The sequence below is a fragment of the Leucoraja erinacea genome, chromosome 5 (genome assembly GCF_028641065.1).
Source record: "Leucoraja erinacea ecotype New England chromosome 5, Leri_hhj_1, whole genome shotgun sequence".
Taxonomy (NCBI): Eukaryota; Metazoa; Chordata; class Chondrichthyes; order Rajiformes; family Rajidae; genus Leucoraja; species Leucoraja erinaceus.
Genome location: NC_073381.1, coordinates 73,639,007 through 73,663,631, shown reverse-complemented (window position 1 = coordinate 73,663,631; position 24,625 = coordinate 73,639,007). Strand labels below are relative to the sequence as shown.

Genomic DNA, 24,625 nt, shown 5'->3' with positions numbered 1-24,625 from the left:
TACACTCCAAAGACCAAGAAACCAAATATGATTCTGAATGCAAGAAGCACAATCAATTCTGTATTCTCATTTTACTGAAGTATTATATTTAAACCAATAAACATAATAATTTTGTAGGTTTACATGACATGGTATACCCAGCCATAAATTCCGTACTTAAGCAAACTGCATCAACCTAACTGCACAATTAAGTTGTTCAGATGAGAAGAAAAAATGTTGAAAATATGATCCGAAATTATCATATATAATTTGAAAATTAATTTCAGGTAGACCATACCTCGGGAAGAATCTCAGCCAAAATAGATTTGCATTCCAAGTACAGGTGCACAACCTTTTATCCGAAAGCCTTGGGACCAGACACTTTTCGTAATTCAGAATTTTTCGGTTTTCGGAATGGAAGATTTTTAGCGTAGATTTTAACGGCTGGCTCAGTGGTAGAGTGCTCGGCTCGTATCCGTAAGGTCGCGAGTTTGCGCCTCGATCCCGGCAGTTACTCGATCGCGAGTTTGAGTCTTCAATGTAGGTTTTTCTTGCAGAATAGGAGAGAATAGGGAGGGTTAGGCTGGGATCCTTCTCTGCGAGATGATCTTAGTGCGGGAGACAAGTGTAGGAGAGGTGTACTGAGTGTGTGGGCAGAACTTTGGAAGTGATTGCCCACCATTCTCAAAAGCCGCTGTGTCTCCCTGTCCCTCCAACTCCAGAGGAATCCGCTCCCCGATGGGCCGCTACGGCGACAAGTGGCAGTTCGCCCACAGCCCGAGCTGCGCCCCCTCATCCGCAACCCGGGTTCCTCTGGAGTTGGAGCGGGGCTGGGCTAGAGTTGTTGCTGGCTGTGAGTCTCTGGGATCTCCGTGCTTGCAGTGGGCCTGGGGGTCGGTGTCCCGATGAGGGGGCGCAGCTCGGGCTGTGGGCGAACTGCCACTTGTCGCTGTAGCGGCGCATCGGGGAGCGGCTTCTGGTGGTCCTGACGTCTCGCAGCTCCTGTCCAGGGGGGTGGCCGGAGGCGTCAGGACCAACAGGAACCCGCTCCCCGATGGGCCGCTACAGCGACAAGTGGCAGTTCGCCCACAGCCGGAGCTGCGCCCCCTCATCCGCAACCCGGGTTCCTCTGGAGTTGGAGCGGGGCTGGGCTAGAGTTGCTGCTGGCTGTGAGTCTCTGGGATCTCCGTGCTTGCAGTCGGTGTCACGTTGGTCCTGACGTCTCCGGTCACCCCCCGGAATGGAGCTGAGACTGGGAACTGTACCGCCCTTGCCCCCTCCCTCTGCAACTGCAAACAACCCCACAGTTCCCAGTCTCAGCTCCTGTACAGGGGGGTGGCTGGAGACGTCACAGCCCAAGCCATCAGCTTCTGTCCCTACGGGGACAGCGGAGAGCGTGTTCCTCTGGAATTGGAACGGGGCTGGGCTGCTGCTGGCTGTGGGTCTCTGGGATCTCCGTGCTTGCAGTGGGCCTGGGGGTCGGTGTCCCGTTGGTCCTGACGTCTCCGGTGACTGGCACTAGCTCCGACGTGAAGACAGTGCAAAGCCCCCGCGCCGGTGCAATGGGCAGGGAGCTGGAGAGGGGAGGGAAGGGGTCACACACATGGCCGGGAAGCAGAGGGGTGAAACTGAAGGGAGCGACAATTTGCTGCTGCCTGCCCGCTGAGTTAAAAAAGGTTCCCACGCAAGACTCACGATACACTGTGTATCGTGAGTCTACCGTGGGAACTTTTTAACCTCAGCGGGCAGGCAGCAGCAGATTGTCAATTATTAACCCTCCCGCGCAATATACCCTCACCTTCTCTTTTATGAATGGGGCTTTAGTTCCCCTTTCTTCGAGGACCGACCGGAGGTTCCGCTGTCACCTCTGCGGGCCGCCCTCGGTGAACGTTTTCAAGGACCTTTTTTCAAGGACTGAAAAAATGTCGCTATTCGGAGGTTTTCGTTATTTGGATCTTCGGATAAAAGGTTGTGCACCTGTACCAATCTTTCACACATTTTGCTTTTATGAAGGAACACACAACATTCAAAATATGTCTTTGGATGAAAGCCAAATTCAAATACCAAATGAATATGTAAGTTCCAATCATACTGGGAGCTCTTCACCGATAGCCTGGTTCGCCCAGACTGGTAGCTCCCTTGTCCATATCCCATGTTTGGCTCCTATGTGAGCTTGCTACAATTCCCCTGCATTTACAACAGGTTTCCTGTGGGGAAAAAGCTATATCCGAAAAATATCTTTCATTACATGATGCAAGGGGAATGGTTAATTTGAATCGTGTTTTAGTTATTTTCAATGAGTGGCCTATTATATACCGATGAAAAGCAAATACTCAAATAAAATCACATTATGAAAATAGTTTTATTTGCATATTATACATTTCAAGCTTTTTAATATTTAATATAAAAATTAAATCTGCTCATCAGATTTCTGCTGGTATAGATACATACAGGAAAACAAGCTATAGTACACACTCAGCAATTAGTGTTGCATTAAGGTGCATTTACAGGGTACTGAGAAGAAAATAAGCAACTTAAGTCATAAGGTCAGTCTGACAGCAAGGTTAAACATGGCAGAACAATACCATTTAGTGTAACATGATCCAAGTATTAAATCTTATAATGGCATCAGGTGAGTAACAAATGGCAAAAATAGGAAACTTCAAATCTTATCATGAAAAGTGACGAGAAATTCATATATAGGCCATGCAAACACTGAAAGATTCAAACACTAATCGATATGATTCCAGTTATCAAATGTACAATATTTCAATTGATCTATTGTCAACAAGGTGTACCAGTCTTTAATTCAAATTAAGAGTCAAAATTCTTCAAAAGATATCTCGATCGCAGGTACAACTTCTATCACAGCTAAGATTATAGCTGCAGGCTGCGTGAATATAGTAAAGGTCTTTGGAAATGGTTTCTTACTTTTTCCTATCTGCTTTGATGAAATCAAAATATTTCAATTCTAATATTTATTTAAGACTGGACATTGTTTCTATCAAAAAGTAGAATGGAGGATATTGGAAAGAATTTTATGTTCAACAGCAAAAGCGACAATGACAGATTCTTGGACTAAGCTCATGACATGATTGGCAAATTCACAGCATAATTTTCAACCGACTCATTTAAACATTACGCACCCTAGCACTGGCTATCCAATACGTGCAAGGATTTTAAACAAGTGCCTTACAATTTAAGCATTATGGTCAGTTTAAACTGTAAAAAGGTCACTTGTAAAGTGCTTCAAAACTGCAACATTTGGCTTGCACTTTGTATCCAAAAGTTTTTGAAAGAAGACTTCAAAACATCTTATGCCAAGATGTTAATACAAGATGACCCTGATTAGAGAGGGGAGGCTTTTAAAATGTGCGGTATGATTTTGAACCCTTAAAAAAAGTAGGGTGATTTATTTGGTAGTGAAAGAGTTTAACACAGTAATGAAGACTCCTCAGTTACAAGGGGGAGGCACAGGCAGCAAAATAGTAAACATTTGTCAATGTAATTCCAAATTTATTCCATTCCTGAAATATTTAATGTTATGCATGATCTCATATTTTTTATAAAGTGACAAGATTAAATGGTTACTGTAACAATTTTTCAACTACTTTATGAACAAAGATTTTAAAACAATAAAAGTAAATTTCTGAAAAAAATGCAGGACCCTCAGATGCACCTTGTCTTCAGTAAATTTCTAACAAGTGTGGATTCACACTGACATCAAACCAATCTTAATGAGCAGTGGTGTACATGCTGGTATTTAAGTTCAACCATTGTATAATTAATTTAAAAAAATCTTGCAACATTTAAAAAGGAGACACTCAAATGACAGTGGATACATGTAGACAAAGCTAAATAATATAGATCAAATTTTTCAAACAAACTGACTTAAGGTGCTATAATGTGATAATTATTCATGTTTATAATGCAGACATATTTCATTGTACATAATGCATTTTGCCCAAACTGTTTTGGGTTTATGGAAATTGAAAATAAAGAATTGTACGTTCTGTAGTACAAAAATAGTTAGTTTATATATATTATAGATGGCAATGAAAACAGATGTTTCAATATACAGAATAAAGGACATTCCTTAAGTACCTCAGAATAACCATGCACTTTGCAGGGAATATTAGAAGTATATGAATGCATGTCTAATCATGTTAGATAATTGTAAATATCTTGTTTAAATAACTAATGGAGATTCACCTCATTAAAAGGTCTCCTTTAAGAAAGTTAATTATATGTCTTTCAACATTATATGCATAAATACAGAGACTACAATTATGGGCCTAGCACACGTTTGATTGCTTAAGCCCTCCATACATACCAATAACAATCACAACTATACTCTCTATACATGTTTCAGGTTCTACATACCCAAATTGGAATGCTTTCTTGCATCTCCAAAGTTAATTAATTATACAATTAGGCTACCATTTATCACCCAAAATTTAGTCCCAAAGGATCGCAATTTTAAATACAGCATTAAAATTGCTGACTCCCATGTATAAATGCTACATTAAGCATTTGCAGATGTTTTAATTGAAATAAAAACAGGATATACAAGGCATTGAACTTCCACTACTGAATGTTTCAAATACTAAATCCGTAATATTTACAATTGTAAAGGAATGACTAACATAACTACAACAATACGCTATTATCAAAAGTGGAAGCAGGTAGCTTCATGGCCAACCGTTAAGGTTCAAAAATATTTTAAGAATCTATTGCATTTGCGAACCAACTTAAACAACAAGGGATCTCAATTTTTTGGTAAAACTTGTTACTCTCCTGATTTGCAGCAATGGAGATTGAATACAACCCAAGGAAATCTAAATTAAGTAATTTTAATAACTATTGGAAAGTACATCGATCCATTGCCGATATCAAATGTGGATGATTAAAGTATTATGGGATAATGGCGGGGACAGAAATTTGAAACGGCATTTTTCTACTTGCTTGTTGCAACTTCAGTGGAAGGGCCTCACGGAAGATGCTTCTCTTTTACCAGATCTCCAAGGATGAAAGACAGAAACATGGAAATTAATTCCTCCCCGCTACTACAATCTGAAGGGTCCTGACCCAAAAGGTCATCCAGCCATCCCCTTCAAGCTTCTCCAGCACTGTCTTTTTCGGTAAATTAGCATGTGTAGTTCCTTGTGTCTGCAGTTTTTTTTACTTTAAGAGACAACTCTATTGTACAATATTATTGCCACAGAAATATCCTGACATATTTCTGAGATTTCACCCAGCTAAAGTTAACTCAAAAGATGGCATAAACTCAAGCTCTCCATAAACAATTCTTATATTTGAGTATTAAAAAGGATAATGCCGAGAAAGTGACCATATTACAACATCACATAGTGTTTAGTATTTTTTGTTTTTTGGGGTATTTTTTTTAAATAATCAGCCGCAGTCTATGATGATGTCTAATCCAGACGTATTTCAAAAACAAATAATTTTGACCAGAATACCAGAAAACAAAAAGCCAATAAACACTTTGCACCTTTGATTTATAAAAAATGGTTAATATTTAGGCAAGTTAATTAAACCTTCTTTAGGACTTTCACTGGCAAAAGTACAAAGCAATCTTTCAACAGAATTACAAGTTTTGCTTGTGGCAAGGCTGTGGTGAATATGAATATTTGGTCAGTACCTTTCAGCTGTTACAATTCTGCTAAAATTGTGATCAAATTAGTTTGGTTTTCCATGTACCTTGTGTATATTGTACAAACATGATTAGGGCACGATAATAGGGAAAACACTTGGGAGGATTAAAATAACCCTTACTAATGATTTACTTTCAATACTGGTCTGCCCCATGAATGAACAAGTTTTTTTTTAAAACAACCTCCAATGTTCTGCAATCAAAGTTGAGTGCTGGATCAAAATTAAGTGAAATTAATCAGATTTAACTTGCAACAATAGCCCCAGGTCACTAAATTATAGGTTTATAGATATAGTATTCTGCTGAAACACTTAATATATTTATATAGATGGAAAGGTGATAATACGAGTCATAAAACATTAACATTAGATAACGGCAATACAATAAAGAAATAGCAAAACAATATTAAACTTGCACTGAAATAAGGCAATTGAGAACTAGGTGTAGTAATTTTGCCATACAATGACCAATGAGGTTTTCTCTGCAACTGGATACTTGAGCTTTCACACCTAAATAATCAATGTGGTGGACAGCTATCTAAGAAAAATGCTTTGTATCCACGATGAGTGGATGCTATGGGTTGGTTACGGGATATTTTACAAAACTCTGCTCTGTAAACACATTAATTTTGTCATTTATCCTTAAATTTAACATTAGAAGTTAGCTCCATTTTGAACACACTGCTACTACTGATTTCAGACATTTTAAAAAATACTGTTAAATTCAACTGATATTTGTGTAAACGAGGATCTTATAGATTTTCAACAAATTTGAATCATTGTGCAAAATACTCTAGGAAACGATAATTTGGTGTTAATCATGATTATAAAAATCATGACTAACATTGATTCTTGGTTGCATCACAACCGACGATGGCATCTTCATAATAGCAGTCGGGGTTCAATCTTTCCGATTCGATTCAGTGCAAACTGATCAGATGCAAGTGCAAGATTTTGGTTTCTCCCCCAGCCGAGTAGATTTGTTCTCTTGACAGACTTCACAAATCGTCATCACCAATTCCCTCAAAGGCATAGTTACCGTGGAGGTTATTAGCACTGATGTCACCAGAGGAATTAGAAGTGCTGATCCCTCGGATGCTCACAGAAGAAAGTTTACTCTGCAAAAGGTCGAGATGAGGAAGGGGAAAAAATGCATAAAACACAATTTTTTTTAATTGATAAGAACCAGTTAAAATGCAATACTATTAAAAGTATTTCTTTTCAGACATATGACAGAAATTGTGCTAAACTGCACATATAATTAGGCGTGTAATGAATTTTCATGGCATTCTCTTATCTTTGAGCTAGACATAAGTGAATTGAAATGCATCCTCATCAATTTGGAGTCCAAATTTTCACAGCAGCAGGTTCTAATCCAAGATAGGTTTTTTAAAAAATAATCAAAATTCGAACAAAAAACAAAATCAGCAAATATTAATTCATAATTCATGTTAGCTATGCGTTCCATCTACCTTTCCTGGCCATTGACAAGGTCGGTCCAATTTAGTCATGCATCTCAGCCTTACCCCCCCCCCCCCCCCCCCCCCCCCTTGCATAACCTTGCATATGAATCTTCTATTTACCACCCAAAATTACCTTTTGGAAGCCTCTATGGAATTTCCATTTAGTTTATGAAACGTATTCATTTATAATCATGAAACTTTTCTAAATTACTTTTATTGGTGATCTTTGCTCATCAGACAAAAGCAAATCACTTCCTTCTTGCTCTTTCAAATCCATCATTGTTGAATCCTTCTGTGAAGATTGGCCATTGCCTTTTTTATATATGAAAGAACAATCCCAGCATTTTCTATGCCTTCATATAATTATTCCAGTACTCCACCTTGTAGCCAAACACCACCTACTAGACTCACTAATCTCTATGGTTCCATCTGCCTATCTCTCATATGAAATGAATTCCATTCGCACCTTGCTTTTATATCGGATTTCAGCATCTGTGGCTTTGGTCACTGCTCATTCAGCTTGTTTCCACGTTTACCTTCCCTCCCCCAGTTCCACCTCCCCTACATTTCTTTGCTTCCTCCCATCCCAGAGCAGCCTCCGAGTTCCAACCACTCCTCCCCCACCTGGCATCATCCATCCATCACTCCTCTCTTCTTTATACATGCTACATATTTCAGCAAGAGTAGCTAATATAAATAACCCAATAAAGAGCTGAACATTGCACAGCATACAAACAATAGGTGCAGGAGGAAGCCATTCGGCCCTTCGAGCCAACACTGCCATTCAATGTGATCATGGCTGATCATCCACAATCAGTAACTTATGCCTGCCTTCCCCTTCCCCCCCCCCCCCCCCGATTCCACTAACCCCAAGATCTCTATCTAACTCTTTTAAATTAATCCAGTGAATTGGCCTCCACTGCCTTCTGTGGCAGAGAATTCCACAAATTCACAACTCTCTGGGTGGATGGGTTAAATCACTGCCGGAAACTATTGGATTGCATGTCAAATTATGCACAAGCATAGAAATCCAGTAGTTTAAATTACACATGGTAATCAGTGAATGATGGCATTATCATTATCCATTGCAATTGCACCATCTGGGACATAAACCGCTGGTTAATAATATCTAGCATTCCATTTCCAGACAGCAAACAGAGGATTACTTAAGATTACTGCAGCAACTCAGCGGGACAGGCAGCATCTCTGGAGAGAAGGAATGGGTGACGTTTCGGGTCGAGTCCCTTCTTCAGACTTAACATCCTTTACATTACGCTACATGTTGACAGAAATTTGTTCAGTTCAGACGAGGTGAAATGAAAGTGCTCAAATGCTTCTACATAGATAAAATTAAAACATTTTAAAACGGAATGAATAATTATGCTTACCGAGAGTTTGACAATAGGATCTTTGTTTGATTCGGGTGAATCCTAAGAAACACATGGTATGAAGCAATTTGAAATTGTTCCTCCACTATTTTAATACATTTTAATTGTTAACAGTAATATGGAGGCCACAATTACCTTCCAAGGGATTACCAACAGATAGGATTCTGAAAAAGTTGATCCATCAGTGATCCTTAATACATTCTTACAAGGTCAGGTCTATATGCAGATAATGTTTGACGTTATGTTAGCACGCTAGCTTACCATTGTCTGAATTTGGCCCATAGCCATCTAAATCCTTCTAATCTCTATATATGTCCAAATGTGTTAAATCGTAATTATATCTGTGTTTACAGCTTCCTTTGGCTGCTCATTCCAGATATGGATTATTGAACTATTCTTCTAAAGTTGCCCTAAGGTCCCTCTTAAATCTCTCCTCTCAACTTTAAACCTAGCTTTAGAATCGTCTACCTGGGAGAAAGAATGGGCGTTCACTTTATCCATGCCTCTTGTGATCTTGTACACCCAAATAAGGTTGCTTCTCAGCCTCCTACGTTCCACAGAAAAAAGACCCAACCTATCCAAATTTTCCCTATAACTCAAGCCCGCAAGCCCAGGTAACATTCTGATGAATCGTTTCTGCATCCTTTCCAACTGAATAACATCAATCGTATGGCTGGACATTACGCGCAGTGTGGTGTCACCAATGACTAGTACAGTTGCATCATGATAGTTTCAACTTTTGTATTCAATACACTTCCAATGAAGGCAAGTGTGTCAAACACCTTCACCACCTTCTGTCCACATGACTCGCTACCTTTTGGGAACTGCACATCTGTACTCCCAGATCTCTGTTCTGGAACATCCTCCAGGGCTCTACCTTTTACTGTGTAGGTCCTGCCCAGGTTTGGCATACGACAGTGCAATGCCTCATACTCGTTAGAGTTAAATTCTATTTGCCATTCCTGGGCCCTTTCAAACCGAGCTGGATCCTTCTGTAAACTTGGATATCCTTCCTCATTGTCCACTATACCACCAAGCTGGGTGTCACTTGAAATATGCCTCCTCCATTACCCTGAACAACACATCAACATCTCTTGCAAGCAGAGTTCCCAAACCTTGCCAACTTTGACCTTCGCCATAATATTCTGGACCCTGGAACCAGGGAGGAGAGACAACATCCTGCCCCCCCCCCCCCCCCCCCCCCCCCCCCCCCACACAAAGGGTGATGGGTGTATGCAACGAGCTGCCGGAGGTGGTAGTTGAGGCAGGGACTATCTCAAAGTTTAAGAATCGATAGAAACATTTTAGACAGGTGCAGGGATAGGACCGGTTTAGAGGGATTTAGGCCAAACGCAGGCAAGTGGAACTAGTGTAGATGGGATGTTTTGGTCAGTATGGGCATGTTGGGCCGAAGGGCCTGTTTCCACACTGCATGACTAAGAAAATAGCAGGAGTAGGCGACCCACCAAGTTCAAGCCTCAACTACTCCTTTGTGCCTGATCTCCATAGTCGTCAATCTTTCAAATAATTAACTATTTCCACGGTAAAAAATTAATGATCTCGCCTCCACCACCCTTTGAGTAACATAATTCCTAAGGTTTACTACCTACAAAGAAGACATTTCCATGCACCTCAGTTTGAAAGGCTGACACTCATCTTGTAACCAGGTCCCCTTGTCTGTGATTCTCTCACAAGAGGAAACATCTCAACATGTACCCTGGTAGGTCCCCTTATGTTTGAATTAAATCTGCACACATTATTTTGCAGTCCAAGGAATACAGACCCAATTTGTCTCTCCTTGTTTGTTTGTACAACCCTGTCATCCCAGGAATTAGCCTAGCGATTCTCCTCTGGACGGCCACCAATCCTTTCCTGGGCAAGGGGATCAAAACTGCAAAGAATATTGCAGCACCTTGTACAGTTACAACAAAACCTCCATGTTTTTTAATCCCAAATCCTTTCTAAGGCCAAAACCTCCATGGACTTAACCATTTCAAACCAGATCACAAGTTACATGAACAAATGATTTGTTCCAAGATTGGTCATGTGCACACTTTCTAGCTAAGATGGATACTGGATCGAAAACCAATATGGAGTTTATATAGAGTACTATATTTTAACAATTTGTTTCTGTGCTCCTCATGGTGTAACGATCAGATAAATGTAAACAAATGATTGTGCGTACACACACACACCCCTCCTCTTGGGGATGGATGAGAACATTTGGCATAGAATTTTCAAATTCAGAGTCATAGCACGGAAATAGGTCCTTGGGACAACTGCTCTGTGTCAACCAAGACACCCCAACTAAGCTAGTGCCATTTGCCATGTTGGCCCATATCCCTCTAAACCTTTCCTATCCATGTACCAAGAACTATATTGCATTTTACCAGTACTTTCTGTTAGGGATGGCAGAGAGGTAAAAAAAAGACTTGCTTTTTTTTTTGAAAAGCAGAGGAATCGAGAGAAAAAACAATCAAGTTCAATATTACAATGTTTGATCAGATTCAGGAAGGAACACCACATGCAAAATGGGGCAAGAGTCTGATTTTTGTCATCAGATTTTTGCAGTGCACATTAATGCTTTACATTGGTTGAATATACCAGAATAGAAAAGGCAGCTGTAAATTTTCCAGTGAATCCAACAACCACTTCATTGACTACTCATTCAATTCAAACTTGAAAATAAAACTACAAAGTAAATATTCTAACCAGTAGTGGAGGGGACTTCACAGCTTGCTGGCTGTCTGATCGATGCAGCGCACCATTTATTCTCTTCTTCAGCATCTGCAGATCGGGTATAAAATGTTAGATGAAGATTCACACAGAAAAACTTGTTCATTCTGATGGAAAACATAGCACTTGCTCAAATCAAGCTCTACATCAATTAGGATAGTATTGGCATCAAAAAAACTATTACACCCAACTACAAAATGCATTGCCACAGCACTTCCCTATTAAACAAAGGCTGTTTAATGATGCAGCCCAGTGGTGCATATAGAAGAACTGCTATCTCATAGATTCAATGAACTAGGTTCAATCCTGACCTTCAATACCAACTGTGTGCATTTGTATACTCCCCCCATGACTGTAGGGTTTGTCCAGGTACTTTAGTTTACTCCCACATCCCCAAATTGTGCGAGTTGGTTGATTAATTAACTTGTAAATTGTCCCAGTGTAAAATCTGGAGGAAGCTGATGCAAGTGTGGGGAGAATAAAATGAGTTTAATGCAAACAGATGTTTGACAGTTGATGTGGACTTTGAATACTGGAATTAGAAGTACTGGAATGTTGCATGTCACTCACCAATTTCCCACGGGCACAAAGGAATGGGTAATAAATTTCAGTTTTACTATCTACGCACGCATTGTATGAATCAAAATTCTAAAAGCCAGGATATATTTTTAAAAGTATTACTTCAGAGAAATTGATTTAACTGAATTATGGTTAAACATGGCTGCTGGGATCCAACAAATGCACATTCATCACTGCTTGTATCAAAATATTTCAAAAGTACAGATCAAAAGCTTACAGGTTTTAGGCCTCACAATTCAAATTTTTTTTGAATTTACCTTCTTTATATTGCCACCTGATTTCTTTACCATGAGCTCATCCACCATTGCTTGTAAAGAGATACTCATCATTATTGCCTAATAAACAAACAGCAGTCAGAACAGATCACAGCCTCTATTATGTTATGTTACAAGGAAAATAAATCTTCAAAAAATTAAACATAATAATGTTAAATGTTTAAGAGGCATCTCAGGTATTTACCGCCATTAGCCTGGACATTGAATACAACAGAAGGTAGATTATGGAGCAACTGCATAAATCACTAATTAGGCCACAACTAGAGGATGGTCTGCAATTCTGATTGCTACACAGCAGGTACAATGCGCATTGAAGAGAGTGCAAGGGATGTTGGCTGGATTGGAGTATTTCAGTTACGAGCAGAAACTGGATATGATGTATTTGTTTTCTTTGGAATGGTGAAGGTTGAGGGTGACCCAAGTGAGGTACATAACATTGAAAGAGCGAGAGGAAGAGTAGAACCATTTCTCTCTTGACAGAGGCATCTATGACAAGAGGGTATACATTTGGAGGCAAGGGGTATGAGAACGAATGGATTTGAGATTTTTTTGGGGTAGATGGCAGTTTAAATTAAACTCATTGACTAAAAGGGTCAGTGAAGGGTAATATTCAGATTAATATTTGAAATGCCATTGAATAGAAATCTAGTGAAAATCTATTAGGAAAATGGAAATAGTATACGTACATACTGGGGTAAAAAGAGTTTCCAGGCTATACTCCATGATTAAAATTATTTGAGTATTAAGGTGCTACATTAAGAAAGGCAATTTAATGCCACAATATTTGATTCTTATTCTCAGCTATGATGTCTGAAAGTGCCAAGATTTCATCCAGTTCCTGGCATAAGATGAAATGTAGAAAATTTGGTTCTACATACTGGTAGGTCCAAATTAACAGTAGAAGCCTGTGTGAAGTTCATTTACCTTTAAAAGTGACTGATGTTGTAGGAAAAAAAATTTGTCTTTTCAAACAAACTGACTCAGCGGAAATCCAAAACGGTTAATTGCTAAGCTTCTGGGAAGCTGGCCCAACTTTGAGGAATACTGATGAATTGAAGATTGCTGGAAATAGCAAATGATTCTTGTCCAGTTAATGACTGGTGCCAGTACAATATCATTCACTCAAACCCACTTAATAAAAGCTTTCCAGTCAGATAAGGAATACTTACTTGAGAGTGTGGCCAAGTGATTTTTAAATACACACTGGGTAACAATATAAGATCAGAACAAAAAAAAAAAATTGGGAAGTCAGATTAGTTAAAAATCCATGCATCTATGCAAGAAAAGTTGGGCTAAATACCTCCTGTGAATATCCACAATTCCATGTTTATGAACTACTATGAAACAGGGCATGTCAATTTTGTGAGCATTTCTTGGAACATATTTTTGATTTGCTAAAATGCAGCATCAAAAAGCAGCACTCTTACCCAATGCAAAATCCATGCCCATGAAATTCCTAATGAAGCTTTTTAGGGGAAATTCTAAGACTAAGGGCTCAGTTTATTGTTGCGTATTGATGAAATTTTGGCAACTCCTTTCATCAGAATTTCTAATCTCTATTGCAGAAATATATACCACTGTCTTTTCTGATTTAGATTCCTTAACAAATCATTCTGGCTGAATCCTTACCAGACTTCCAATGATTGAAAAGGTTAGGAATGACCAATATGGTTTTTTTAAAGTTTAAAACCTGTAGCTTGAACCCAATAGCTGTTCTAAAATTCATTCACAATCAGAAGGAAAAAACTCAAAATACCAGAGAGGATGCTCGAGGAAGAAGTCAGATATAAATGGGAGTGACAAGAGGGCTCAAGAGCGAGTGGTTAGTTTTGATGCCAACAAAACAAAATGACAATGCTTTTAGTTATTGAAAAAATATAAAATTTCATCATAGCACAACCACGGTACCCAATAATGCAGATTAGAAAATGTACATTTATATCACCAGAGTTCTGTGATACAATTAAGTGTACACAATATAATCAGCTCACTCAGTTTTACTGATGAGTCACTCAAAATTAACCATATGTTTTACCTGGGGGCTAGAAATTGTCACCCATTGGAGTCGGTCTTTGCTCATCAGATATTCGAAAGCCAATTCTAGTTTGGTCTCAGTTTTTCCTGGGCTGCTTGCTGTGCCATTTGCCAGTGGTACCTGCTAACATTTAAAATAAGTTACAAATAAAAAAGTCCACGGAGTCTAAAACAAGTCACCCAGAGAGTTGTGAATCGCCCAGAGAGTTGTGAATTTGTGGAGTTCTCTGCTACAGAAGGCAGTAGAGGCCAATTCACTGGATGAATTTAAAAGAGAGATAGAACTCTTGGGGATAGCGGAATCAAGGAATATGGGGAGAAGGCAGGCATGGATTACCGATTGTGGATGACCAGCCATGGCCACAATGAATGGCGATGCTGGCTCAAAGGGCCAAATGGCCTCCTCCTGCACCTCGTTTCTAGGTTTCTAAATCTCAATTCAAATCCATATCTAAATGTATGTACGTCAGCAAATTTTCCAAAATAACCTTGAACATTACTTTAGAGGAAATTAAAACCAGGCATGCAGGCAGAGGAGATTAGTTTAACCTGGCATAGTCAATGCCTAGGACACTGTGGGTCGAAGGGACTGTTCCATGTTTTAAGCCAATGCTAACTTGGATCTTTGACACCTACGCAATGTTTTCACTGCCAAAGATTAGTATATGGTTTTAAAAAGTCAAAGCAATAATTCCATTAACACACAACTAAAACATAAAAACGGTATTGCTCCCATTCATTCAATAACACGTCCCCAACGTCATCCCAGTTTTATCTTAACACAAGTGCCCACTTCCTCCACTATCCGCTACAATTTATCAAATTTATTTTCTTTCCCAGTTCTGATGAAGGGTCTTTGACGGCATGACCTGAAAAATTAACTACATCTCTCCGCAGTTGCAATCTGATCTTCCGAGTATTTACACAATTTTTTGCTTTTCATTTTAGATTTGTCGCAACTATAGAAATTATGCATGACCATCTTGTAGATCAAACAGTGTTGCTGATTTGATCCTTGTCTGGTTTTGCTGCTGACATGGATTATTGATCCATGACCAAAAATGGATATGGACATGGACCAAACATATAACCAAACATGGCTGCCCGCATTCCAACAGGTGGCAGTGTGGAAACCGGACATGGATTATGGATCAGGTCAGCAGCAAAACCAGACACAGATCAAATCAGCAATACTGTTTGATCTACATCCCCCTTCTTAGGCTTTTGCCCAGAGGGCAAACATAAAGCATGCAGAAGTAATATGTACATAAAGCTATAAAATTAACTATCATCTACAGTAAAACAATGGAGGATATATTGCAAGTAATATAAGTAACGTAGTTTATAGTTAAATTAGAGTCCAAGATCTGCATCTGGGCATAATCCCTGTACTAGCCACAGGCTTGCCGACCCGTCCTGCACATCTCAGCATTGCATCAAAATATCACTCTTTCACACGTTTTTAATAAAAAGACCAGATATAATTGAGGCAATGCTAACACAAAAAGGTTAAGTGACACGAGTCAGAAAGTTTAAATGAATCATTAATTTTATTACAGTAAACCCTCATTTTAACGGACTGTATTTTAACGGATTTCAGATATTGTGGATGGACCTGCTGACCCACCCCAGGCTTGCACTGTCTCGAGCCCCGGCTTTCGACGTCACCCCCGACTTGCAAGGTGCACCGCGTGAACCGGTGAAGGGCTTGCCGATACAGACCAGTGGCATTAGCGCCTAGGTGAAATGACACAAAGGATTGGAGTAACTCAGCAGACAAAATCAGACCGAGGAAGAGTCCCGACGTCACTGATCCATGTTCTCCAGCGATGCTGCTTGACCCGCTGAGTTACTCCAGCACTTTGTTTGAATTATTGATCCGTGACCAAACATGGATATGGACATGGACCAAACATATAACCAAACCAAATAATGACACAAAACTGGGTGGCAGTGTGAACTGTGAAGAGGATGTTAGGAGGTTGCAGGGTGACCTGGTCAGGTTGAGTGAGTGGGCAGATGCGTGGGAGATGTAGTATAATATAGATAAATGTGAGGTTATCCACTTTTGCGGCAAAAACAAGGGGGCAGATTATTATCTCAATGGGGTTAGGTTAGGTAAGGGGGAGGTACACCGGTCACTGAAAGTTGGCGTGCAGGTACAGCAGGCAGTGAAGAAAGCTAATGGAATGTTGGCCTTCACATCAAGAGGATTTCAGTACAGGAGTAAAGAGGTTCTTCTGCACTTGTATAGGGCTCTGGTGAGACCACATCTGGAGTATTGTGTACAGTTTTGGTCTCCTAATTTGAGGAAGGACATCCTTGTGATTAAGGCAGTGCAGCGTAGGTTCGCGAGATTGATCCCTGGGATGGCGGGACTGTCATATGAGGAAAGATTGAAAAGACTAGGCTTGTATTCACTGGAGTTTAGAAGGATGAGGGGAAGATCTTATAGAAACATATAAAATTATAAAAGGACTGGACAAGCTAGATGCAGGAAAAATGTTCTCAATGTTGGGCGAGTCCAGAACCAGGGGCCACAGTCTTAGAATAAAGGGGAGGTCATTTAAGACTGAGGTGAGAAAATTCTTTTCACCCAGAGAGTTGTGAATTTATGGAATTCCCTGCCGCAGAGGACAGTGGAGGCCAAATGGATGGATTTAAGAGAGTTAGATAGAGCTCTAGAGGCTAGTGGAGTCAAGGTATATGGGGAGAAGGCAGGCACGGGTTATTGATAGGGGCCGATCAGCCATGATCACAATGAATGGCGGTGCTGGCTCGAAGGGCCGAATGGCCTCCCTCTGCACCTATTTTCTTTGTCTCAATTTTTTGTATTAACCATCTGCAGTTTGTTGTTTCAACTTCATACTAATTTATAATGAATAATCAGCACTAACAGCAGTCTCCCCCATATGGTACATTAAAATGAGGGTTTATTGTGTTTTAAAATGACCTACAAATGTCCTAAATGCTTGAAAACAAATTTCAGGCTATTAAAATTTTAGTATCAAGTGTAGAATCTTGTATTGTATCAATATTTCAACAATGAATGATTCAGATTTATCAAAACTTTTCCATCATACTCACTGAGGAAGTGACACGCCAGCACCTCATGCGTGTGACCTTGAAACTGCCTTCTTTGATTTGTTCGTTCGGCAACTTGACATGAAAATTCAGTTCATTGTTGCCAGCGCTGACTATTACATGGCAACCTTTCTCTGGAAAATCAGTGATACACGGATCAAACTTGATGTATCCATAATACTTCAGTGTTTGTGCCAGGCCGATAAACTGCACAGAAACACAATAATTTACATCTTCATAGCTAGCCTATTTACATATTTTTAAGACTGAAAGAAGAAATAACGTCCTTTTTACATTCCTTTCCGTCTCCTATTTGCTTACCAATTTCCAACTAAAAGGCGATTTCTAATTCTATACTCTTTTGCTAATCTTATATGGAAAATTGTGAAATCTACCTCGATAGTCATACATTTAAACAAATCTACAAGTAGATTAAAAATATAACGATACTAATATGATGTCAAAAAAAATAAATGGAACTCTGTGTCGGCTCTTTTTTTCTCATGCCCACTCCACATATCCATATTCCATATAGTACAACTCACCTCTTTTTTTGAACCTTTCTCTTGAAGTGATTTTAACTGTCGGTGCTGCTCCTTGTTGACAAGGACCCAACCCCGTTCAATATCAGCCACTGTCTGTGACATAAGAATTTGTCTAATTAATCAAAAAAGTAGTCCTATTTTTGATAAGCAGACAATATTTTAACTTAAGCTATCACACTAGAAAATTTGTGACTTTGATGACATGCAAAAACATTACGCTTCAGCAAGACTAGCTGAAAGATACTACGTTTCTAACACCTTTTAATTTTTGATTCATTAGTTATATGTTCGGCATTACATTGACTATTCTGCTTCATCACATCCTGTAAGTTAACTAGAATGTTCCTCTAAAGGAGTATAACATGGCTCTCAAGTCTTACTGCATAGGGACAGAGTATCCAGAGGTATTTTGGTGCTCAGTTGTTCTGGTTTATATTACTTTAAAATTTTAACTAATTTCTCAATGGAGCAAAAGGGCTCGAAAAAGTTTTATCTTCTTTAATTAAAGGGAAAATAATGGCATTAAATAGCATGGAGTGCAGTATTAATCAACACATTAAATTCAAGTGGAATGAGATTTTGGAAAGTGTAAAGTAAAAAAGCATTTCGGAGAATGAGATTTTGTAATATTGAATTTACAAACATATCGATGACAAATATTCTGTCCCTGGGATGCAAATATATTTAGTAACAAAGACCACTATTACCTGGGCATATAACAGATTCAATCCAATCCTGTTTTCCATAACATCGTTGTCATATGCAGAATCCCAATAGCTATATAAAAAAAAAGCAGTATTATCAGTACAACAAAGTTAATTACATGCATTTCACATCAATATTGTCCAATAGTTATGATAGATACAAAATGCTGGAGTAACTCAGCGTGTCAGGCTTCATCTCTGGAAAAAAGGAATAAGTGCCATTTTTGGTCGAAACCCATGTTCAGACCCTTCTTCAGTCCAGTAGTTAAGTTTGTTCTTATGCTACCTTTACCAACTAAATACTAATGAGTAACCATTACACACTTTGAAACTCTTGGCAGCATTTGGTAGTATTTGTTAGAAATCCAACAGCTAATAAATCAATACTCACCTATAATAAATTAACAAACACAAAAATAAAATGTTGCAGTTAGTTTTCAATTGCGTAATATCAGTTTTTTGTTTCAGCAAGATAAAGTCAAAACAATGATTAGAGAACAAAAACTTGGAAGTACGGTTAACCATCATGAATATATCTCTTTAGCTGCAGGAAATTATTGTGTTCCCATTCAATAATAACTGAACCATTTCCTATAATGGCTCAACTGGGATTTACGAATGTCATTAAACTGTACAATCATATACAATTATGAGGCCCGTATAGGGTGGAAAGCCAGTCCTTTTCCCCAGGTGAAAATGTCAAATATTCAAAGCAAGGCTTTAAGGTAGGTGAGGGAACGTGTGAAGCAAGATGTTTTTAAAACAAAGAATGAACTGTTCCAGGAATATGCTGTGGTGAAAGCAGATATGATAATAACATTTAAGAAGCATTTGGATAGGCACATGCAGGAGAGTTATGGATCATGCGTGGGCAGATGGAGTTAGGTTAATATGGTATCATGGCCCCCCAGATGGTGTGCTAAAGGTCCTATTCATGTATGATGTTCTGTTCGTAACTACTGCTCAATGTCTCTTGTTTCTCTCATCAGAAAGGGAATATATTCTTTCTCACAAATGTACTTATTTAAATTAAGAACTCATATTAGAGAAGAGAGTGTATCTTTTAACTAATTTTACTGTTTACATGACAAAATTGAATTGAATAAATATTATTAGCCAAATATGTATACATACAAGGAATTTGCCTTGGTGCTTTGCTCACAAGTAACAACATCTCCAAGTAATCTCCAAGTTTGCGGATGACACTAAGCTGGGGGGCAGTGTTAGCTGTGAGGAGGATGCTAGGAGACTGCAAGGTGACTTGGATAGGCTGGGTGAGTGGGCCAATGTTTGGCAGATGCAGTATAATGTGGATAAATGTGAGGTTATCCATTTTGGTGGAAAAAACGGGAAAGCAGACTATTATCTAAATGGTGGCCGATTGGGAAAGGGGGAGATGCAGCGAGACCTGGGTGTCATGGTACACCAGTCATTGAAGGTAGGCATGCAGGTGCAGCAGGCAGTAAAGAAAGCGAATGGTATGTTAGCTTTCATTGCAAAAGGATTTGAGTATAGGAGCAGGGAGGTTCTACTGCAGTTGTACAGGGTCTTGGTGAGACCACACCTGGAGTATTGCGTACAGTTTTGGTCTCCAAATCTGAGGAAGGACATTATTGCCATAGAGGGAGTGCAGAGACAGTTCACCAGACTGATTCCTGGGATGTCAGGACTGTCTTATGAAGAAAGACTGGATAGACTTGGTTTATACTCTCTAGAATTTAGGAGATTGAGAGGGGATCTGATAGAAACTTACAAAATTCTTAAGGGGTTGGACAGGCTAGATGCAGGAAGATTGTTCCCGAAGTTAGGGAAGTCCAGGACATGGGGTCACAGCTTAAGGATAAGGGGGAAATCCTTTAAAACCGAGATGAGAATAACTTTTTTCACACAGAGAGTGGTGAATCTCTGGAACTCTCTGCCACAGAGGGTAGTTGAGGCCAGTTCATTGGCTATATTTAAGAGGGAGTTAGATGTTGCCCTTGTGGCTAAGGGGATCAGGGGGTATGGAGAGAAGGTAGGTACGGGATACTGAGTTGGATGATCAGCCATGATCATATTGAATGGCGGTGCAGGCTCGAAGGGCCGAATGGCCTACTCCTGCACCTGATTTCTATGTTTCTATGTAACACGATATGTAGTAGACAATTAAAAAAACATTATAATTTAAACACGTGAAGAATGAAATAAAATACCAGAGCAAAAGGAAGCTACAGACTTTTGGCTGATGAGTGGATATGATAGTAACATTTAAGAGGCATTTGGATAGGCACATGCAGGAGATCTATGGATCATGCGTGGGCAGATGAAGTTAGGTTAATATGGCATCATGGCCCCCCAGACTAAATCAGTATTTAGTCTTATAAAGTGGGAAAAATGTACAATAAAGTTTTATTTTAAGATACTTAGAAAAAGGTTTACAAGCAAAACTAAATCAAATTGATTACTTTTGAGAAGTATCAGTTATCATTTCATCCAAAAATCCAAATAATTGACTAATATTAGTCATGCAAAAACATCTTCCAACATGCAATATCGGTCACATGTTACAATTGGGCCTGTGGCACCGTTGAGCTCCCTCACCTGTTGCTTTCCGCTCCGCATCCTCCTCTGCAGTCGCCAATATCTTCCAAGGTGGAGTCTGTAGGAGACTCTGGGGGAGGAGGATGATGTGGGAGCGGGGGGGGGGGGTTAGAAAGAGGCAGAGTGGACAACTCGATGGTCAACAGAAAGAACCTGCAATTGGTGAGAGGGAAGGGAGCCCTAGGATGAGCTCCACAAGCATATCCCAGCAGCCCGAAGAAAGCGGAGTCCCCAGGGACTACAATTTGAACTGCAACAGCCACATCAACCGGAGCCGTGTGGTGGTTGAAGAAGGGCTCGCTGGTGCACTTCGTGTGCTGGCGGTGGCGTTAAATCCAGGCTGAGGAGGTGGTGCGAGCCAATGTGGCATCATCAGATCCATTCACTATAACCGAGATCCTCGATTTCAGATTTCCAAAACGATAGCGTTTTGCATCTAACAATTCTAGCATGGTCTTTTTCTTCTCTTTGCTCTATATTCATTTCCTATTTATATTCATTTCCTGTTAATATCCCCCCCCCTCCCCCTAAAAAGACTAGATGCAATTGAAAAGCTTTTACCAACCATCGTCAGCACCCTCACCACACATGTATTGGTCAGTCGCCTTTGATCTCTGCTGTAATACAGAGACATCCATTGTTTGCTAAACCTCTTCCACTACTAGCCAAGAATATAAAGCAGGATAGTAAAAGCTTCTTCAGGTATGTGAAGAGGAAAGAATTAGTTAAGACCAACGTTGGACACTTGAAGACCGAAAAAGGTGAATTTTTATGGAGGACAAGGAAATGACAGACGAGTTGAACAGGTACTTTGGATCTATCTTCACTAAGGAGAACACAAACAATCTTCCTGATATAGTAGTGGCTAGAGGATCTGGGGTGACGGAGGAACTGAAGGAAATCCACATTAGGCAGGAAATGGTATTGGATACTGATGGGACAGAAGGCTGATAAATCCCCAGAGCCTGATGGTCTGCATCCCAGGGTACTTAAGGAAGTGGCTCTAGAAATCGTGGATGTAGTGTACCTGGTCTTTCAGAAAGCATTTGATAAGGTCCCACATAGGAGATTAGTGGGCAAAATTAGGGCACATGGTATTGGGGGCAGAGTGCTGACATGGATAGAGAAGTGGTTGGCAGACAGGAAACAAAGAGTTGGGATTAACGGGTCCCTTTCAGCATGGCAAGCAGTGACTAGTGGGGTACCACAAGGCTCGGTGCTGGGACCGTAGCTATTTACAATATACATCAATGATTTGGACGAAGGGAATAACATTAGCAAATTTGCAGATGACACTAAGCTGGGTGGCAGTGCGAACTGTGAGGATGATGCTATGAGAATGCAGGGTGACTTGGACAGGTTGGGGGAGAGGGCAGATGAAGTTTAATGTGGATAAATGTGAGGTTATCCACTTTGGTAGCAAAAACAGGAAGGCAGATTACTATCTAAATGGCGTCGTTGGGAAGAGGGGAAGTACAACGGGATCTGGGGGTCCTTGTACATCAGTCTATGGAAGTAAGCATGCAGGTACAGCAGGCAGTGAAGAAAGCAAATGACATGTTGGCCTTTATAACAAGAGGAATCGAATATAGGAGCAAAGAGGTCCTTCTGCAGTTGTACAGAACCCCAGTGAGACCACACCTGGAGTATTGTGTGCAGTTTTGGTCACCTAATTTGAGGAAGGACATTCTTGCTATTGAGGGAGTGCAGCGTAGGTTTACAAGGTTAATTCCCGGGATGGTGGGACTGTCATATGCTGAGAGAATGGAGCAGCTGGGCTTGTACACTCTAGATGAGAGAGTATCTCATTGGAAACATATAAGATTGTTAAAGGTCTGGACACACTAGAGGCAGGAAACATGTTCCCGATGTTGGGGGAGTCCAGAACCAGGGGCCAAGTTTAAGAATAAGGAGTAAGCCATTTAGAACGAAGACTAGGAAACACTTTTTCCTCACAGAGAGTGGTGAGCCTGTGGAATTCTCTGCCTCAGAGGGCGGCGGAGGCAGGTTCTCTGGATGCTTTCGAGAGAGCTAGATAGGGCTCTTAAAAATAGCGGAGTCTGGGGATATGGGGAGAAGGCAGGAACGGGGTACTGATTGGGGATGATTAGCCATGATCACATTGAATGGAGGTGCTGGTTCAAAGGGCCGAATGGCCTACTGCTGCACCTATTGTCTATTGTCTACTCTGCAGCTTTTTGAATTCCAATCAATTTCGAACTTTTCCCAGTTCTGATGGAAGATCGCCCAGCCAAAAAAATGGTTTGCTTGCCACAGATGGTGCCTAACCCAAGTAGTTACAACACAACATTTAAAATTCAAAACTCCTTCCTCAGATGGCAGCAAATTATTAAACTTTAATAGGCCCGAAGATTTTTATAAGTCAGTTTAATTATCCGTAGAATTTAAAATAAGACATGCTTTACCTCTTTCGTAGCACTATTTTGTATTCTGCATTCTTCAAGCTTGTGACCGAAATATAGGGCAGTTCAAACTCCTGCAGTTTTCGTACAACTGAGTAACACAATAATTCATAAAGCTGAAGTTAATACCAAAATTATATAGTTTAAAACAATATATTTATTTCAATTGACCATCATAGCTCTTCATTTCTCACATTATGTATTTGATCCTTCCATCCGATTTCTATGTATATTTCTTACTAGTCAACGTCAGATTACAGACCATAATGATTTATAGGGCAAATGGGAACAAGGAAAGATGAAAGCATGGAGGTTAAGGAAGGACAAAGGGGCAGTGGGTGGAAGAATGACATAAATGAATTTGGAGTTCTGGATGACATTTTAGTAGAATGACTAACCAATAATGAAGCAATACGAAAATACATCCAGTCAGGTGCAACCCATAAACCTTTGCACCTGAAGGACACAGGTCTTTTTACAGCCATCATATTATATTCAATACAATAACTATATTAATAACAATTATAAACACTTTTAAACTGCCAAATAGAATAACACTACTGCTGTGCCTGGTTGTGAAATCTGTGAAGTTGCCTTTTAAAAAAAAAACCCAGAACATTTCTGGAAGTCTAATTAAATATTTGCTTTTTTCTATTTGCATTCAAAGTCCACGACATAGCATGGAACAACTTTTCACACTGCTCATCTTAAAGCCAGGTAGAATAAGATTGTACACATAAGAGTTCCCAATCATTTCATGCAGAGCTTGTACAGCTGGCAGGAAAAGACCACGTGTTATCACTTTCAATTGGAACTGAAAATTGAATCTGGAGGGAGGCGAAAGATAGTGTTGCAATTACTGATGAAGCAAATCCATTTGCTTAATTACTTACACAATAAAACTGGTGCTCTCAGTTTCTGGTCAGTTTTTTTGGTAATATTGGGAGGGGTGGGGGAGAAGCGTACACTCTAGTATTAATTTTGTGTGTTTAATTTTTGTGTCACTCCATGCCCCACAATTAAGAGCAAAAGGACATTCAAACTTGGAATTTAATCAATAAACTTACAAGAACAGCCACCGTCACATCCTTCTCGAATAAGGAAAAGGCTGAAGTATCCGACTAGGTCATCAGGGAGATCTAGTTTTGCTGCAACTGCCTTT

General features: G+C 39.8%; 1 protein-coding gene across 2 annotated transcripts in view; it reads right to left on the bottom strand.

The window, feature by feature from the left end:
• Positions 1-2,325: 2,325 nt before the first annotated feature.
• Positions 2,326-24,625, bottom strand: part of snx17 (sorting nexin 17) — a 43,522-nt gene continuing 21,222 nt past the window's right edge. The window contains exons 6-15 of one of the 2 annotated variants that reach the window (XM_055635906.1): positions 24,531-24,621; positions 23,467-23,554; positions 18,464-18,533; positions 17,757-17,849; positions 17,215-17,418; positions 14,129-14,251; positions 12,076-12,153; positions 11,216-11,290; positions 8,504-8,545; positions 2,326-6,770 (exon numbers count right to left, since the gene is read on the bottom strand). In XM_055635906.1, coding sequence (XP_055491881.1) covers positions 6,651-6,770; positions 8,504-8,545; positions 11,216-11,290; positions 12,076-12,153; positions 14,129-14,251; positions 17,215-17,418; positions 17,757-17,849; positions 18,464-18,533; positions 23,467-23,554; positions 24,531-24,621 — 984 coding nt within the window. In that variant the 3' untranslated portion in view covers positions 2,326-6,650. The remainder of the gene's footprint in view (positions 6,771-8,503; positions 8,546-11,215; positions 11,291-12,075; positions 12,154-14,128; positions 14,252-17,214; positions 17,419-17,756; positions 17,850-18,463; positions 18,534-23,466; positions 23,555-24,530; positions 24,622-24,625) is intronic. The other variant, XM_055635907.1, reaches the window with a different exon arrangement.